The sequence below is a fragment of the Rhyacophila brunnea genome, unplaced genomic scaffold (genome assembly GCF_057557595.1).
Source record: "Rhyacophila brunnea isolate RB1 unplaced genomic scaffold, BYU_Rbru_1.0 scaffold_24, whole genome shotgun sequence".
NCBI lineage: Eukaryota > Metazoa > Arthropoda > Insecta > Trichoptera > Rhyacophilidae > Rhyacophila > Rhyacophila brunnea.
This window is the reverse complement of record NW_028232904.1, coordinates 5,444,285-5,464,753: the sequence shown is the minus strand read 5'-3', so window position 1 is coordinate 5,464,753 and position 20,469 is coordinate 5,444,285. Positions and strand designations below refer to the sequence as shown.

The 20,469-nt window shown below is 33.5% G+C and overlaps 1 protein-coding gene across 1 annotated transcript; it reads right to left on the bottom strand.

The window, feature by feature from the left end:
- Positions 1-358: 358 nt before the first annotated feature.
- On the bottom strand, positions 359-19,841 carry LOC147068927 (uncharacterized). The gene is made up of 8 exons (XM_085951120.1): positions 19,492-19,841; positions 19,199-19,328; positions 15,795-16,073; positions 14,838-15,003; positions 6,924-7,156; positions 5,628-5,702; positions 5,358-5,478; positions 359-2,951 (listed from the first exon to the last, which is right to left on the bottom strand). The coding sequence occupies exons 1-8, from the start codon at positions 19,832-19,834 to the stop codon at positions 2,013-2,015; spliced, it is 2,286 nt and encodes a 761-aa protein (XP_085807246.1). The 5' UTR covers positions 19,835-19,841; the 3' UTR covers positions 359-2,012.
- Positions 19,842-20,469: the final 628 nt, after the last annotated feature.

Sequence of the window (20,469 nt, the reverse complement as noted above, 5' to 3'; positions counted from 1 at the left end):
GAAACAACAATATTTACATCACTAGCTGTCTTGTGTAAAAACGGCAAAATTGTATCTCCACAGGAAAGCACTTAAAACGATAATCGTAAGGGCGAATATCCACCTAGTATTATGAATAAAAACACGAATGTGACATACATATTAGGCCTTTTGAAATATTATATTATAATGCCTATTATGAAGACAGTATTCTTTCTAAGCTTTATTATAAACCTGTTAGACATTTATAATCATCCACAGGTAAGTAATTAATAAATAATTGTCAAAAGTTAAAAATCCTCCTGTAAAATAGCATTTTGGTAAATTCGCTCTTTTTACAAAACACCGATGACATCTCCTTTTATTTACATTTTTTTTTCCGTAAAAAACTTCAAAAATGTATATATAACGAGGATTTCATGTATATTTTTGACTGTATAACATTATTTAAAATCGAAAAAATTTACTGTGAGATGCCATTCAAAGTTCTCTTTTTCGAAATACCTAGTTACGTTGCCAAATCTATAAATGTAAAACGCAGCCCAACCGATATTACGCTCCGGTGTGAATAAAAAATTAAACAAAAATAAAATGTATGCAATAATCTTGCATCGTTAAAAAGTAAAATGTATTACTTACTATGAATGAGCAAAAATTTTAAAACTCTTGTGGGATAGTTGTCTTTTGCATAACCTACACAATATATAATTTGTAATCTATGTCTTTTTGACGTACACAGCTGAGAATAGTGCCGCATACGAAATAGGTAATTAGAATTAATTTAAAACAAAAGATATTCGCTATGTATCAACAATTATCGAATAATATACAAAAATGATTATTATATATTTTATCTTTACATATTGGCACACCACCGCTGTAACGTTACACTCGCGCTACGCACGCACTCTTTCCTTCCATACACGGACGGGAAATCAATAGTTCTATCATCTGTTAAAAAAATATTCATATCGTATACTTTCTCTCTTAAAAACACCTTCAACTGAACCGACATTGTATGGCCATATGTATATTATATAACCAACATTTATTCTATTGTCAGCAAGCGCTGTACTGCTTTCTCTCACAAAATTCTTGACATATGTAATATATATATATATCTTGTGCAAGTCTATTCGTCATCTGATAGACAGTGAATGTCCGTGCTACTCAGAAGCCTACCTACCATATCTGAATGAACACAATAATTTAAAACGATTGACTCCCGACTCTGATACGGTAATCATCTATAGCTTCATCTTCTTGCTGACTCATGATCCTTCATATTTCACGGTGAGTTGAAGCCTTCGAGATGTAGTTGTATAGAGGTATCTGTAAAATTCTTTGGACTGACCAATGTTAACATCCTCAAACGAATGGAAAAAGATCGGGGAGTTCTGCACAGTATCGATGCTAGAAAATTACAGTACCTCGGCCACATTATTAGAGGGCATAGATACAGCATAGATACATCCATGGAAAGATTAAGAGTATACAAGGTTCGTAGGAGTGCAGCTCCATACAACTGTTTCAGAAAGGAGACGATAAATCCAACCTCTGATAGCGGATGGTTTCAAAGAAGATACTGCGTTTTTGTCTTCCAATCTTCCTTGATTAAATTACGCTGGCATCACTGTACATACTGCAGTGCTTGACATATAAGTAGAGGATTTTTCACTAGTGTTAATGTTCAGATTTCTGACGTGTAGATGAGCACTGACCACACAAGTGTCTTGCAAGGCATGCTCTAGTCAGTGGGTAGGATTTAAATTTTCTATATAGACAGCATTAAATTTAATCTTTATAACATTGTTGTCCGTTCATATGACAATCAAGGTAGACGAAACTGTGACTGTCCCTCTTATAAATATCAATGTCCAATATCGATGTTTATGTTCAGGTTTCTGAGGTATAAGAGAACACCGGTTTTACAAGTGACTTAAAGCACGCTCTCGGTTCTTCCATTGAGGATATGTGACAAAAAACATGTAGTACACAATTAAAAGTCACAATTAATTTAAATCAATCCACGATTAAGTCTTCATCTTCTTCGGTGTCGGCATCATTTCCGTGAGGGTGGCCTGACGTTTGGCGGCCGTCCTCATGGTGTAGCCGGTGGATATATTACAAAGGTTATTCCCCCTCAACCGACGCTGCAGCTTCTTAGCGAGTGCCAGGTCGGCTTTTTCCTGAGCTATCAGCTCCTCAATCCTCTTCTGCTCTTCCATGATCCTCGCGTCTACATTATCCACACAGAAATCTTCACTGGAATCATCGCAGACCGACGAAGAGCTCTTCTTACCATTACAATAACTAAATGAATTTTCAGTTCCGTTAGCGACTTTGTCTTTTGAATATTTCATGCAGTCTTTATTAACACTCCCGTTTGTTATTTTATTATTTCTTTTATCAGGGGATAAAATCACTGACTCTTTACTTGTGGATATTTGACCGTTTCGCCGCAAGACTCTCGGATTCGCTTCAGTCTGTTTCATTTCGTTTCCGTTGAAATTTTTACATTTCATTTTGCTATCGTTGGAAGCTCTGAAGTTGTAGCTCTTCTCAGAGCACAGATCGCTTCCAAAGGATATACTCCTCCTGGACCTGGTGAGGACGCCATTTTGACTAGCAGTGGCACCCAGCTTGACACAGCTACGAGACTTAGTCTTTGTCTTTCGGGTGAGACTAGATTTTTTGGGAGTGGTTTCAATGGAAATATCACAAATTGCTTTAGTTTGGTTCTTCTTTTCATCTCTAGTGTTGCCATTACTGAGTTCTAACCTCTTGTTTCTTCTCTCGGAGTTCACTTCGTCGAGGTTGTTGTTGTAATGGGGTTTATTTTTAGCATCCATGTTCAGTTTCTGCGATATACTCGATTTAGCTAGATTTCTTTTCCGGCCGGGTGACATTTTGGATTTCGATACCGACAACACGGTAGTGGACTGGGAAGTTTTTACGGTAGCTTCGCGGACCTGTCGATCAAAAATAATCATCATGACAAGCTGACGATATGCGGAATTCAAATGCATAGATGGCCAGTATGTATTGGGTAATTTGACATTAAATTCTACATAACCATTGTCAACATTTGACAACATCAACATCACATTGTGTTCCAAAAGACAAATTGTTAATAAACTAGTGTATATATTCTATACACAAGACTGCTTTCAGCCGCTACGGCAGCTATCTAGGGTAGGTTTGTATTGAAGTATTAAAACTTATTGTAACAATTACAATAAGTTAGCCATCTGAACAGTCAAAACTGTCTATCTCACTCTAAAATTTACCACAGCCAAAAGAGGTGCTGTTACTAACTATGTTTACTAACACTTTAACTATTCATAATTTGTTGGTTATATTTTTTATTGTGGCCCTTGACTTGATAGGTAGGTAATTGAGATTTTACCTATTTTATTGTATTGATTTATTATATAAGTTAGAGTTAAGAGTGTTCGTTGACAGTGTGTGTTTGCCTTTGGTGAGTATACACAGCGCCTGAAGATGCCGAGGGTATACTGACAGAAAGTATTAACTCAATAAAACAAGTTCTGAGATAATCGCAAAAAGGACTTTAATTTTTTTTTTCAAAGCGTTCTCCCACGTAGATTTTTTTATGATTTAAAAACTTTTTTTCTACATTATAAAGACTAACCTCTATGGCAAACACAATATACGACATGTTACAAGTCCTGTATTTTGTATATGCAGAACGCATTAGGTCATTATCATGCTTTCTATCAGAATAAAAAAATAACAATATGATTTAATAATGTTTCTATTTTCTCACCATTATATCCTATGCTTTTGTGCGTTTTACCAGGACGTAGAGGGTAAAATTGGATACATTTTGGCATTAAAAACAGAAAAACAGCAAAAACTGAGTTAATGCGTTCTGTCAGTATACCCTCGATGCAAAAAGGTGAAACCTGGGTCGCAAAAAACGACACAAATGGAATAGTACAAAAGTTAAATCCATTAGAATTCAAAAATAAAAAATTATGTTTTATTTAGAGGATATTAACAGTTGTAATCGGCAATCAGCATATATGTTATGGTAATCGCAACACTAAAATGTTTCCATTGAAAAGTTACCATTTTTTTCAGTTCCGACCTTATACGTAGATGTCATTTGGCTGCCATTTAAAAATAAATTACCACATTCGATTCCAATCGGCAATTAACAGATTTTTTTTCGGAAGAAATACACATTGAAATCACATGAGTGAATGCCTTACTGTCGTATGCATGAGATTCCCAAAAACCTTATAGGCTATATACTGCACGTTTGTATGCATGAGTAAAAACGTAATTAGCTGTTAAGTGACGTCACGAATGTGACATATCATGTGTCATGGTGTTCGTATTATAAAATTTCATTCCCCGATAAATAATTCAAAATTTTGAAATTGTAAATGTGTCTGAAAGTGTGCGAACGGTACCATATAAATTTGATAATTATACATGAATAATTATTATGAAATTTAAATAATTTATCAGCTATTTTATCACATGTATTTTATAATTATTCTACTGTACGAAAGGTTGTATTGCCAGTAAACTTTTCCATTTGGTGGCAACACTGAATACATTTGGTGGCAATACTGAATATTATTATGACTAACTTCACTTCAATTATTGAGATCTCAAAAGAGAATAAGAATAAATGACAGAAAATGCAAATGATTTAAGACAATAATATGTAATGATCTCTGTATAATATTATCATTTATACCAATCACCGTATGATACTATTGATGTTTCCAGTGTATTTGAGAGTTGTGCCTTGTTTATTACAGTTATCTTACAATAATTAACTAGGTAGGTAGGTGGTACCGTAATATTTTGAAGAACGCAGAATGCTTACAATTGTATATTTTAATGCCAGATACAGCAGTAGATACATATTTTTGCGGTGGTTTAGCGGAGATATTTTATCGTAATCTTACGTAAGTCCATCTTATGTCTCCATGAGAAATATTGCAAGCGAAATAAGCGAGGCATTTTATCAGTTACCTACTATCTAGATTATAGACTAGGGATCAAAATTATACGTATTTTGTAAACAGCACGACTAGGAACTGTTTTTAAAGTTCGCAAATGTTTTACAGAATCTACAAAACGAATAAGGGCCTCAAACAAATGTTTTTTGCAATGAATGCAAAATTAAAATGACATTTGAAAGTGACAGCTAGCTGAGGCAGCCATTTTTAATGGCGCGTGACGTCAGATCGCTTACGTCACAAAGAGTGTTATTAGCTATTCGATGGAAAATCGGTTAAATAGCTTATAAAGAATTTGGGAATCTCATACATACGGGGCCCTTAGCTAAGAAACAAGTCATTCAAAGCGGTCAGCATATTACAAAAATAACAAACCTTTATATAGGAGTTAGGAACGCTTAGGAGGCAGACGAACGCCGAAGTCTGAACATTGTGCCAATAGTCGCACCCCTTCAGTTTCTCAAGTCCGCTCACGACTAGAGATATTTCAGGAACCCTGCGCGATGAGAAGAAAGAAAAAATATTAGCGTCCAATTGGCTCATCCTCTCTTTTGTAGTGAATATCACTAACAATCATTATGCCACAGTATACGTTTACATGTGGAGATGTAGTCGGTAGAATAGGAAAAATCATGACACACTTACTTTTCAATTACAGGACTGGCGGTTGACAATTTAGTTGATTTGATGGCAAGACATTTTGTTGATTTTCCGTTGAATCTGAAATAAATAAAAGACAGTTAAATTATTGATTCAAATTATAATTCGACCGATTTAAAGAAGAAGTTCGGATCCAGATGTGGAGACCCAAAGCACCAAGCAAATGGCTAACCTAATAGCGCTTGTACACGTGCATGGTATTACTGTCAGCAATAGTGCTTATTTTAAACTATCACGATAATAACTGTTTACACGTAAAAGTGCTGACTGTCTCTCCAATCTCATTCTTCAAGAGTAAGCGAGGCGCGATGTTGTCATTTTATAGTACTATCTGACAGGTGGTATTGAAAATCGGTTAGGCTTAAAATGAGTAGTTCGTTTTTTTACCGGCATGTTCGCCACTATCGCTCTACTGCGCAGGCGCAGATCGAAAATAATCTTACTTGCGCGTTGAAATACGGAACCGTCCAAACTTGTTTAATTCGTGCACGCAATCTTGCTAACTGCAGGATAATACATGTTTTCCCATACATTTTCTTACTGTGCACAGTACATCTCGCACCCTCGCAACTAAACCGCCACAAGCCCAAATTTACGTGTTTTGAGTTAATTACTACGTTTCATTGTCTATCGTTCATAGTATATGTACCGAAAATTTCATATCTCTAAGACATCAAATTCATGTCAAAACTTCATTCAATATCTAAACATATTTCAAAAACACAGTACAAAAATGCAAAAGGTAAATACTTCAAAGCTGATTTTCTCTGACGTTTTTTGGATTGTGGCAGTTTAGTTGCGAGGGTGCGATCTATGCACGTGTAAACGGGGTATAACCCTTGAAAAATCTTGTAAAATCAATTAATAATGCGACATGGTGGACAAACTCATCTATCTAGAACATTGTTGAGACAAGTTCACAGACATGGACATTGACTGTCAGTGATTCCCGAAAGCTACATATGCTCTAATGTAGAATCCCACAATAGCCTGTCTGCGAGAAAGGCATCTGGCGATGCCACTAAAATCATGACCTCTATTGTGGACCAGAGGAAAAACCGAGTGTAGAGTAAACCAAATCTTAGGTAGCATAATCGAACAGAGAAGTAGAGCAGATAGCCAAGATTAAAAGAGTCCGCATGAGAAGGCCAACACGTAACCCTGGCCTGTAGCGGCAGAAAACGGAGAAGTTTCTCGAATTCTTAAATCATTTCTGTATTGAAAGACTTTAACATAGAAGGATAATGAAGGTGATTGGGCTTAGTTTAAAAAATTACCAACCTATTAATGGGCGCAGGTTGCAGTGGTTTGAAGTAGCACAGTTCAGGAGCGAGAGAGTCCTCGCTGGCGGTGTCAGGCTCAAAATCCTTATCATCCTGTACCGCTCGCTCCCTGTCTCTGTCGGAATGGACGTGCTGCAGCGAGGCGTTCCTGACGGCCTGCCGCTGTAGCACTCCTCCCGAGTGGACGGACAGCTCCTGGCCCCCGCACCGAGTGTGCTGCGGCTCCCACACCTAGAATTATAGTCAAGTAAACTATGTAACGCTGACAATCAATAAAATTAATGAACCAAAGACGTTAAAAAAACCATTCTATCAAGATGGTTACTAGGAACAATGATTAAATTAGCTCCAAGATATTTCACATAGCAGGTTCATTTATAGCCAGTTTCACATTTCCGAGCAGAGTTGAGATAAAAATACCTTGAATTGTGTTAGATTAACTAAATTTATTCGTGGAATTTGCGAGGTTGTTTCAAACTGGAGCAGGGCATGCGGATATTACTCAAAGGTAGGAAGTAACAAAAATATCATCATCACCAACCTACGGCCGTAGCCATAAATTGACAAACGATAACTGAAGTAGGGAGTAAGATCATTTTAACGCGCGTGTTTGAAAAAAATCGTTTTTTTAACTTAACCACTGGGAAATGCCAATAAAAATGGCGTATTTCAAAAAAATACTACCTCATTCTTAGGTCAATAATTATTATAAAACAATCATTAATGATTCATAGGATGTTTTATCACATTTGAATGTTCAAAGACATAACTTATAATCAGTATCTTTAGAATTATCTTCAAATGTGTTAATCATGCCCATTTTTTGAATAATAAAATGCCTAATTCTTGTCAAATTTTTGATCACAGAGATTATAAATATAATTTTTTATCGTAAATATTTCACTATATAATCTCCTATATATTACTATCCTACAGCTTTCCCGGGTTTTGGCGAGCGATTGTATGCCTTATTTGTCATGTCCGATGGGTTCAAAAAAATAATCCGTTCTCGAATCGTTTAAAATCATAACTTCACAGTTGACACCCGCTGGATTAATTTCCAGTCGATTTCGGTGATTTTTGCTTACTTCCCAATACATTTTCGAGCGACATGCGACTTTATTGACCGGGCACTCGATTGGGAAAAAATTCACTTACTTGCAACACTGATTTAATATCATCCCCAATTTTAAATTAAAATACGTTTTTGACAAACTATTCTTCAAATTCGAATCGACAGATACACATATTTTATTTTATTTATTAATGTTCCCGAGAGATTTCATTCGCAAATTTATTCATAAGGTCGTCTCAAAAATTATACTCCTATAACCTAAAAATATCCGTATCGACCAATTATCGTAATTGTAATCATTATTTACGTTAATTACTTAATAATCATTATATTTTTAATGTCTCTATAAACGAGTATGACAAACAATCGTCATTTTTAATACTGTTCTTTAAATCAAAAGGAAATGATATTTCATATTATTAGGTAGGATATAGGTAGATGTCATAATAATAATAATCTATTTACACTTTGTTAACTTTCATCACTTAAAAATGTATCCTGTTATAATAACTGAACACATTAAAATCATTTATTCGTAATAACATTTATACAAATTTCCATTAAAACTGTTCATTTTATTATCCGGTTATCCGCGCGCATTTTCAGCATTTTCAGTACTATGCGATCAACCCAGTGTTGCCAAGTCAAAATTTAAAAATTCAGTAGATTTTGACAAAAAATTCAGTAGATTTCATAAAATATCAGTAGATTTTGAAAAATGTGGTTAATTAGATATGATTTAAAACTAATAAGAATAACAATAACTAATAATATTAATTTATTGTAAACAATGATGATATTAATGGGTAAAATGGCGCTCTTGGGTAGAGTTACAATGCTTTTTATGTCAATTTAGAAGTGTATAACATCAAAAAAGGTCATGCGTAAATCATTTCAAGTTTATTATTAAAAGAATCATCAGTTAATTTACAATTATGGAGAAACACAAATATCAGTAGATTTCTTGAATTTCGAAAAAAAATCAAAAATTCAGTTTATTAGCAAAAAATATCAGTTGATCTACTGAAATTTCAGTAGACAAGGCAACACTGGATCAACCATAGAATAATATTTCAAAATTTGATAACGTAACATTTTTTTTATGGCTGTTAAATGATAATTTTACCAATGAAACTTATATACATTCAATTAGCTCATATAACCCAAAAATATTTAAAAGGTATTCAACAATAATTGGTGTTATAAATATTATTTAAATCATTATCAACCAGGATCAATCCACTGCTGGATAAAGGCCTCCCTAGTCTGATTCTACTCCTTTCTGTCATTTGGATTGCTGTATTTATCAAAATCGGTGATATTATATTTATCTACATATTCATATTGTTATCATCATCATCATTAACCAAGATCAATCCACTGCTGGATGAAGGGTTCCTTAGCCTGATTCTATTCCTTTCTGTCATTTGAATTGCTGTATTTATCAAAATCGGTGATATTATATTTATCTACATATTCGTATCGCTATCATCATCATCATCAACTAGGATCAATCCACTGCTGGATGGAGGGTTCCGCAACCTGATTCTACTACTAGCGGTTAAACGAATTTGTGATATTATACCTATTTCTATCATCCTTATCAACATCGACCTGAACCAATCCACTGCTGGATAAAGGCCTCCCTACCCTGAATCTACTCCTTTCTGTCATTTGAATTGCTGTATTTATCAAAATCGGTGATATTATATTTATCTACATATTCATATCGTTATCATCATCAACTAGGACCAATCCACTGCTGGATGAAGGATTCCGCCACCTGATTCTACTTCTAGCGGTTAAACGAATTTGTGATATTATACCTATTTCTATCATCCTTATCAACATTGACCTGAACCAATCCACTGCTGGATAAAGGCCTCCCTAGCCTGGTTCTATTCCTTTCTGTCATTTGAATTGCTATATTTATCAGTGATATTATTATCTACCTATCTATATATAATGCCATTATTATCACGAGCCTCAATAAGTCCACTGCTGGATGAAGGCCTCTCTACGTTGATTGTATTCTTGACAGTATTGAATTTCTCTATTTATTAAAAATGCTAATGTTATTTATCTACATATTCATATCGTCATCATATGATCATCATCTTCAACCAGGGGGTGAAGGGTTCCGCAACCTGATTCTACTACTAGCGGTTAAACGATTGCTATATTTATCAAAATTGTTGATATTATATTTACCTATTCATAATATCGTCATTATCATCATCAACCAATATCAATTTACTGCTGGATGAAGGTTATCTCAACCTAATTCTACTCTACTTGGTCATATAAATTGCATTATTTTTTAAATTTGTGATTTTATATACCTACCCATTTATATCGTCATTACTTATCGTCATCGACCTGTATCAATCCACTGCTGGATGAAGGCCTCTTTAAGCTAATTCCACATATTTGGGTCTTATAAATTCCTATTCTTATCAGAATTGTTCTATTCCTCTCAAATATAATATGTATTGCTTCATTATTTATCAACATTTGTCTCGATATGAATGTCCTGCACTGGGAAACTATATTGTTTAAGGCGAATTCTTTGCCTCAATTTACGATCAAATGTGACTTCAACGCCATCTAAAGGCATCTACAGGCATCTACCATGAATTTCTAAAAATGTGTTACTAAAAACTTTCGTCGATCGCAACCAGATGGCAATAAAATATAAAATAAAATATTGTGTGTCGCCATATATTAAAAATCATAAGCTTGATAAAAATGCATTTAAATTTATTATATATTTACTTACCTATGTAAAAATATTTACAATTAATATTTTCCCCATAAAATATTTACAATTCTAACATATCTATTTGATTTGATTTAAAGTGTTTATGATTTTTACATTTTGTTTACCGTAGTTTTTTTTACAGTGGCAATACAAGGGTATCCTGTCCAGTCAATGAACCAGATTTTTTTACGTTGTCAATACGAATTAATATAAATATTTTTCTACAGTAAAATTCATTTATAGTAGTAAATGAACATTTAAGTACAAATGTTTATAAGATTGAGTTTAATCTTGTACAATTGACAATTACATCGAATTTCTACTAGAGGTGGAATAAAAGAATGATATGAAATGAATAGCAAAACAAATGCCATTCGAATTATTATTAAACAAAATAAGGAATATACAGTTGTACTTGGTTATTACTAGGAAGGTTGGACCGGCTGAATGTGCTCGTTATAAGCGGTACTCGTTATATCAGAGAATAGGTATTTTTATTGTCGGCGAAAACAACAATTAGACACTTAACTAGTGTCATAAACGTAATCTGTCCCCGGCGGCATCCTGTCCGATCGGATTTTATTGCTTAGGGTCGAAATGTCTTTAAACGATCAACACATTACCAGTATTTTAGCTCGGTATATCCGATAAGTATCTCGTTATAACAGTGAATAAAAATGTACGGAGAAAATCATATACCAAATGTCAACGACTGTTTCCTCATTACATCCGAGATCTCGCTATGTCCGAGATTGTAATAACCGAGTTGGACTGTAGTTATAATTATGACAATGTCGATATTATATAGACATCCCAATTCATTTCGTTTCATCCATGTCCGATCCTAATGGGTTCATATGGGCCTCCACAGAGTGGACGGTTTGTATTAACTAACTAACTATATCTGAGATAAGAATAAAGTAAGACACGCAACGAATTGAATAAAAAAGAAGTTGGAGGTAAGAAAAAACGTAAATAAACATGCAAACAAATCTTGATAAGCAAACCCAAGGACAAAATAAGTGACAAATTAAAAAAAAAATTGTAAAACGTAAGAAAAAAATTTAGAATTTGAAGTAAGTGCACCACTGATTACATAATATTCTAAGAAAAAGACAGAACGTTATTTCTTTGAAAAAATCTAATGTCGATTTTAAAGAACAGTGCAAGATAAAATAAAAGATAGTTTTATTTATTTTACCTATAAATGTGTAAGTGAAATGGATTTGGAGATATAAAAAGAAACCTTATTGGCCCAGTGGTTTCTAGGTGTGGACTTTTGTAATTCCCTGAAGATCTCGAATAAATAATTAAAATTATCAACACCTATACCATATTCCTAGGTATCTACTATGATTGAAAAGTAGATCTTAATTTTTTGTATTTATGATTGCTTCATAAAAAAACAATATTTACGACTTTATGATGTAGCAGATAAATGAGCAACTAAATAGTGATCCAAATATTATGAAAAGTTCAACTATCAAAGCATCACGGCATAAAATTAGTAATACCACTGTTATACACAATTTATTGTACCTACCTATTGTTATAATTTTCTTAGTTCATTTAATCGTTTTTAATTTAATTTATTTTCAAATTCACCTCTTATGTGTTCATTCACTGAATTGTTTACCCTATATTTTATGGAGACTAATAATAACTTCTATTTTCTACATACTAAATTATCAACCTCCACTTTTTGACAGGACGGCATACAGTTATATAGGCACGTAGATAATAATTTTAAGGCCGTAGACAGGAATGAACGTTTGATGGCCCAAATATAGTACAATAGTATGTATGTAATTAAAATTAGGGTACAAGTCGGTTATCCTGGATACAGCGGCAAAGACATTTTGAAAATAGCCTATATACTGGATTATTTGTTAGGATTACCTAATCTAACTTAAACTAACCCAAACTAACAAATAATCCAGTATATCGGCTATTTTCAAAATGTGTTTGCCGCTGTATCCAGGATAAACATATAGAACAAAAGTTAGTGAAGTGGAAGTTTGTCGAGGCTGTTAAGATCGGGTTAATTTGTCTTTGAATAATATTGTGACTAGAAATTTTAACAATTCTTATTATTTTTAACATTGTATATTGTTCATAATTTTCGCGACTACCACGTGAATAGACGATTTTTTTTTTACTTATAACATTTTAAACACTTAACATAAATATGGATAAATTGTACAGTTACTAGACAAAGATTAAATTTGATGTGTGTCAGAAGTATCTTAGGCATTTTCGCTCGTATGCTTTCTTTATATTATTATGAAACTATATTTATTTTAAAATCGCTTTATAAAAGGTAGGTACGTCAAAACAGTAATAAATATCTGAAATAATTACACAACACTATTTCAGAAAGTGGAGGTTGATATATGTAGTCCATTGACATATGCTCCAATATCGCAAACAAAAATTATTGACAGCAGAATTAACACAGTTTTTGTCTTCGTACCTGGCGAACCTTTATTTTCAATGTATGTGTGTGTGTATGTATTTTTTAATCTATGCAAGTACTGTTTCAAAAATAGTTCGATTTATTTCCGCGTTAGCAGCATATGTCGATAAAGTCTTGTCAAATATTCATTTTATTTACAATCGATTCGTTAATATACAAAAATACAAGATTAAATTTAAATAACTAGCCTAAAAATTATTAAATAATATTTTTAATAGAAACGCTAATCGTTTTTTGCGATAAATTAAGTCTGAACCGAGATGTTTCGATTTTAATTGCATGCTTTCTAACCTCTAAATCGATGTTTTTTAAATTTGAAAAAAAAGATATAAGGATATAATAAATTCCAATTAACGTTTAGCGTTTCCCTAGGTAATAGATTTACGTACATTTTTATCGTAATTTTGATAATAAATCTTATGTCATTCATTCTTACCACCCGATAGAAATGTACCGAATTTGACACGTATTTTTGGTATATAGAACTCCACGATACATCTTAATTTTTTATTTTATTTTTCTCATTACTTTTGAATATATATTTACCGATTAATAAACTTTTCTAGCTATTTTTCGATAACAACTTTACCTAGAGACATCACCTTAAGGTTAATTTTTAATTCAAATTTAGATTTTTTAAATATTATTCTATGGCTGCAAGCATTTATTTTTTATAGACAATGAAACAAAATAATGTTTATATTTATTTTTTACACTGCTAATCTTCTTCTATTATCTCAATGGGACCCGAAGGAGATTAAAATCACATTATATTGGATCGCTATTTATGATAATCACATAATATATTGCTTTATATTCGAATGATTGAGGCGTATAATTATTTATCATATTTAACTGCACATACCTACACATATATTGTATTAAAATTAAAATGTCAGTGGTAGCAATCGGCGATTCTGCTAGGCATAGCAGCCTAAGGCGGTGTTAAACGATATTGTGAAGGCCAGACTTCTGAATAGACTACGCATATGAATCCAAATTTATATTGGCAGTAACGATTTGCAAATCGTAAAAATGACAAATCAGCGAAATGTCAAACTGTCTGACGTGAATAAAAAACCCATCCCGAAGGGAAAACTAAGGCGCCATCTATGCATATTTCACAATTATATTAAAATCCAACACCGCCAAGCTGTCTGCAAGACCTAGCGAGACAGACTGGTGACCGCCAGCTGGCTCAGCTAGTGTTAACATTAATTTTACTAATCTTTTCATAAATGCGTTTAAAAATTAATAAATCTAAAAAATCTAAACACTACTGCACACGGTTGTTCTGAAATATGACTATATTCTAAAACATTAGATCGAAAGGTTTAAAAGAATACTATTTTATGTAATAAAAATACTTTATGCAGTCATCAAATGTTTAAAATAAATATAAAGGATAATAAGGCTTCAAAATTATGTAAATAGATTATCTACAACGTTTGAGGAATGTCCAGGCTAATGCTCATTCAATAATTATTTAATTAATAATGCTAAATCATGGCTGATCACCCCTTACCCTGCAGCGATACGACAACAGCGAATTAGCTGCTATTTGGTTGAAATGGTCAAAAAATAGATTATCAAAGTTAACCTTGGGTTCAGTCTTGGTTTTGTTCTTGGCGGACGTCCCCCACATTTTGTGGCTGAGGAACTTCTTGAGGAAAAGACCGCAGCGGCCCGCCGTGGATATCAGCTCTGGGGAGGGCGCCGTTTGGGGGGTCGAGCTCTCCCCTCCGCTGCTTTCATCAGTCAGCAAACTGTAATATATCACACGGTAAATTGAATCATCAATGAAATAACCAAACCTTGTGCTGTAACCTAACAGTCAGTGTGTTCTTCTGATGTTTCATCAGTAGTTATTCTATTAAAATAAACGGCAGGGGGCCGAACTCATTATCAGAGGCCATATTATTGACGATTCCATACAAACATAATATAATAATAAATATATATATATTCATATTAGGTAATATTATTTGACAGCGTCAAGCCAAACAGGAGGCAAATATCATATTATTATCTCTTCCTGCATAGCTATTCTTAGCAGTTAACACTTTAGCACGCTTCCGTTATATTTATTGGTCCAAATTAACACAGAACCAATTTCATACACAAGGCGGCTATCAGCGCTTATCTACGATAATTGGTAAATTCGTAATATGACAAAAATTTAAGTTGGTAGACATGTCGTGTGAAATATGTCTCTTATTTGCAAACCTCGGTCAAATTCGTATCTATGGTTTTTGCACCCAAACTTCGAGATGCTCGAAATTTTCGAAGTCGTAAAGAAGAAGGAAAAATCGAAGATTATTGAACATATCAACATAAGCCACAATTTTATTAGTCATGTCATTGCTATGTATTAAAAAATATGTTTTACTCCATCTCGCTCTAAAAGTTAACACAGCCAAGAGAGGACTACATTAAATTAACTTATTGTAAAAATTAACTGCCTGAACACATAAAGTGATATATTTATCACATTTAGTTCTTTTTAGGTGTTAAGTGATATGTTAGAATACGCTGGATAGAAAGAAATCGTATTTACCTGTTGAGTGAGCTGCTATTATTCTTGGTGAGGTACGCATCCAGAGTGTTCACCTTATATCCATTGGAGGGGGGAGCTTTGGAAGCCACCAGCCGCTGGTAAAACTCCTTGGAAGGGGCATTCGACTGCGACTGCTTGCAGGCCTGCAGACCAGACGCGGCCGGCTTTTCTCGGGTGGACGCTCGGACATTCACTGATAGTTCTCTTGCCAACTGCTCGTCTTTTTTCAGTTTCTCCGCGATAGCTTCTGCTTCTTGTTTCTCTTGGTCTTGCAATTTTCTGAAGATATATAAAAAAAGGAAGTCTTATAAACAAAAGTCAACAAAACCCTCATCGGATTCATATAGACCAGTGATCACCAGACGGTAGCTCGCATAGGATATTGTACAGTGGCGAAGGGTGGAGGTAGGCTGTTAAGATCCGCCATAAACAGTGCACATTAAACTTTTTCAGACATACATATTTGTTTTCATTGAAATAAGACTACAATTTACATATAGTGATAGTTAGTTTTTAAAATTAAATTAAACCCTGAGAAACCAAGCCATAATAGATAATAGTCAAAAAATACATGTCTATCTATAAAATATCTAAAATTATGCAATTAAATCAAACATAACTTTGAATATTGTATAAATAGAATATTTTTTATTTATTATAGTTTGGTTTAGTCAGGGCTTAATGAATTAAAAAAATTAACCAACAATATGTGTAATATGTATTTTTAATCCAACGAAAACAAATAACTATGAATGAAAAAGTGTGCACGATTTTGTCGTATTGCCCAAATTAGACCAAAACTATTATGGTTTCGTTTAGGCATGGTTTAAATGATTTTTAAAAACTAACTAACACCGTCTATAAATTGTAGTCTTAGTTCAATAAAAACAAATACATATGACTAAAAAAGTTTAGTGTGCACTATTTATAGCGAATCTTAACAGCCTACCTCCACCCTTCGCCACTGATTTTTTTTTTTTTTTTTAGAATTATTAATAACCATGTCCTTGCTTTTTTCGTACAAGGTGGTTGTTAGTAATTTTGAACAATCACAAACACCCAGGCTTTGAGAAAAACACATAAATGTTTTTGTCATGACCGGGAATCGAACCCAGGAACTCTTGGGTGGAAGGCGAGCGCCTTACCAACTGCACCACGAGAGCCGCCCTGTATCATATTTATAAATTTGTATGTGATTTTCGCTTAAGAGTGTTGCCTCAACTGTAGAATCTGTATGGCTTTTCGTCCCAAAAGAAAGTATCAAAAAATTTTAGTTCGAATTGTTCTCAAAATGAAAGCAATTTTTTGTTATATCTTCTTATGTGAATCAACGTTTTCCACTATGAAGGTGGTTAAAAGTAAATATAGAAACAGACTCACAGATGTACATCTTGATAATTGCATTCGGCATTGGGAGTGACAAGGTACTCACAGAGAATTGAAAAAATTGTGAAGGAAGGTGAATGCCATTCTTTCCACTAATTATTATTATTTTTACTCACTTATATCAAGATATTTTTCAATTATTATTTTGTTTATAAATACATATTTAAAGTACGCATTTTATATTTTATTGGAAGTCCAATGTCCTAATTTATTTTAAGTAATATAATAATATTACGTAATATGTATGGTTATGTGATAGTCTTGATAATGGTGTTACAACCGAAATAGCTATCGACAAACCTTTTTTAAAAAACCTGTAGAATTTAATATTAATTATATTTTCATTTCTTGTAAAATGGAATTCTACCAAGTAAATGCTAACTCAATTAATAGTATGGTTAAAAATTATAAAGGAATATGTATAAGTAGCTCGCCAGACAATTTCAATTTCCGAAAATAGCTTACATCCTTATTGAGTTTGTTGACCACTGATATAGACCTACATATCGGAGTGCTGGGTCCATGGCCCCCACAAGGGGGGGGCTGACAGGGCTCCGGCGTGGCGACTCGACCAAATAAGTACGATAAACACACATCACAAATCTGCTCTCATAGTAAAAAAAAGTCACCTGCTATTTCCTAAATAGGCGCTATTTCCCTTCGATAAAGTTATTACTTAAATTTATGTGCTTGTACGAAAAAATTTTTAATTATGTATCGATACTCGACAACTCCACAATTCAAATGGATATATTACAAGATACAAAAAAACACTAAATATACACATTAATTTTACCGTGTACACCATTTGGAAAACGCTACTGTAGAGCATCACAGTGCCTTTATCCTTAGCGATTGGTAAGGGCATCCGCCAAAGATCCTAGCCTGGGGGCCCGCTTCAGGATGTGGGGGCCATGGCTGGGTCCATTGATCATAGGCTCTAGTAACTACCATGTCTTGTACAATTCTGGATATATTTATATACATAAGTATATATCGTCTATGTTTTGGCAGAACACACTAACTGGAGAATACTAGTTTTGAGTAATTTGACTTTGAAGTTGTTAAAAAGTTTGAAATAATGGTCTATCATGTGAGTTTATTAAGTAATCGTAAAAAGGATGACTTTATAATAAAGACTGTTTATTTATTAAGAAGGTTTCCTGACGGTAAAGTTTGAAATAAGGAACATTTTGGTACTAACTCAATATTTCATTTTTTCGAATTAGTGTCTTCTGCCAGAACAGTGACGATATATTATACTATGTGCTGAGAGGTGAAATCTGTGCAGCATTATTTGGATGTATTCTTCTGATACCTACCTGATACCATAATGTCATAATATTGAGCTAATGACTGCGGACATCTTAGTGGCGATCTATGGTATAGATCCCTTTTTTTCCAAACTTTGTCAGTCACACTTATTTGTTTTCATTGAACTAATAATACAATTTGTAAATGGTGCTGGTTAGTTTGCCTAAATTCAAGGCAATTCGACAAAAATAATGCACACTTTTTCAGTCATACTTATTTGTTTTCGGTGAATTATGAATACATAAATTATTAAGTACATTTACATGGTTAGTTTTTTAAAATTCATTAACCCCTGCCAAACCAAACTAACCATAAATTGATAAAAAATTTGAAATATTTAAAATTGTGTACTTATGATTTAATTGCATAATTTTAGATATTTTATAGATAGACAAATGTTTTTTGACTACTATCTACTATGGCTTGGATTAGGCGGAGTTTAATTGAATTTTAAAAACTATCAAGCACAATCTACACATTGTAGTTTAGTTCAATGAAAACAAATAATTATGACTGACAAAGTTTAGTGTGCACTATTTAAGTCGGATCTTAACAGCCTACCTCCACCCTTCGCCACTATTGCCCACAGGAATCGGAAATCGGTGGCACTGGATTGTCAAGGATGGAGATAGTTTCTAGGGGAGCCCAAGACCTCCGTAGGTTGTGGTGTCAAAAATGATGATTATAGTTTCATTATTACCAACCTGATTAGTAGTTCCGTATCTCTTGCATGTTTTTGTTCGAGCAATTGTCTTTCATGTCTAATTTTATTTATTTCTGCCTCATATTCAGACCTTATTTCTCCTGGGGCGCTTATTTGACGTTCCCTCAAAACTGTAATTTACAGGAGTGTAATTGACAAAAAAAATACATAATACATTATCAAATTATTTAAAAAAATAAACAGTAAAAAAGTAGCTCATAAACGTTAAGATTGTGGTTATTATTTATCTAGGTTGACATAACTAAAAAATGAAAACAATCGTGCAAAACCCACCTTCCGATATATCTAACTCTCCGCCATTTAGTTTGATTTCTATTTCGCCCGAGAATTTCTCTTTTATGAAAGTCCACAGTCGCATATTCACCAGATTATTTTGTTTGGTCGCGGCTCGGAGCCAGGAGCCGATCCGCGTTCGACATAGTGGACATGACAGAGCGTTGTTTTCGATTGTACCGTTAAAACAAGACAGGCAGAAGACATGGTCGCAGGGCAAACTTACGGGTTCCACGAAAATGGACTGACAAACGGTGCATATTAGATCTTTGACTGTTAATAAATCGAGTTTTAATAGTTTATTCTGCCTTCCCGGCGGCCTTTTCTTGAACCTGGCCGCCATTTTTACTGGAAAACAGCTGGGGAAAATCTTGTATGTATATTTCCTTTTGTGGCAGCTACGTGAAACGATGCTGGCATTTGTTATACGGTCGTCTAAATATCAACATTACTTGATCATATTGTATCATTTTTTTTTCAAATTAACACGATTAAAATATAAATTTAATTGTCTTACATATTTATTAACATATTTTGGCTTATGAAGGCAATGAAATGTCATTGTATGAAGGCCAGTGTAATCTTATTTTTCTTCACGATATTTTTAGTGTAAGAAAAAAATAATTTTCAATGCGTCGGTTATCTTGTATTGCCGTACATAATATAAAATTATCCCTGACACATCGTTGCTATATGATTTGTTTCCCGAATATCCATTTTTGTCGAAATCGACATTTTAATGCAGTTCAATTTCTTTTATCGAACTCTACCGAAATCATTTATAAAAACAATATATTTTTATCTAGGAACAGAGATATTTAAAAAAAAAAAAACCCGAATACGCCATGTTAAGTTACAATTACTCCGTGGTGTACTCCTGAATGTCCAACTATTCGTACCTGAATATCCAAGTTAATTTCGGTCGAAATAAATCTCTCAGTGAGTTTTTATTTCCCGAATATAACTTTTAGCCAATCA

Bases quoted from the DNA above. Each gene is read 5' to 3' on its own strand.
- LOC147068927 (XM_085951120.1), bottom strand. From the start codon at position 19,834: ATGGCGGCCAGGTTCAAGAAAAGGCCGCCGGGAAGGCAGAATAAACTA. The intron at 19,329-19,491 runs GTGGGTTTTGCA...TGTAAATTACAG, and splicing joins AGAGTTAGATATATCGGAAG to TTTTGAGGGAACGTCAAATA. The intron at 7,157-14,837 runs GTTAACTTTGAT...CTATAATTCTAG, and splicing joins AAACCAAGACTGAACCCAAG to GTGTGGGAGCCGCAGCACAC.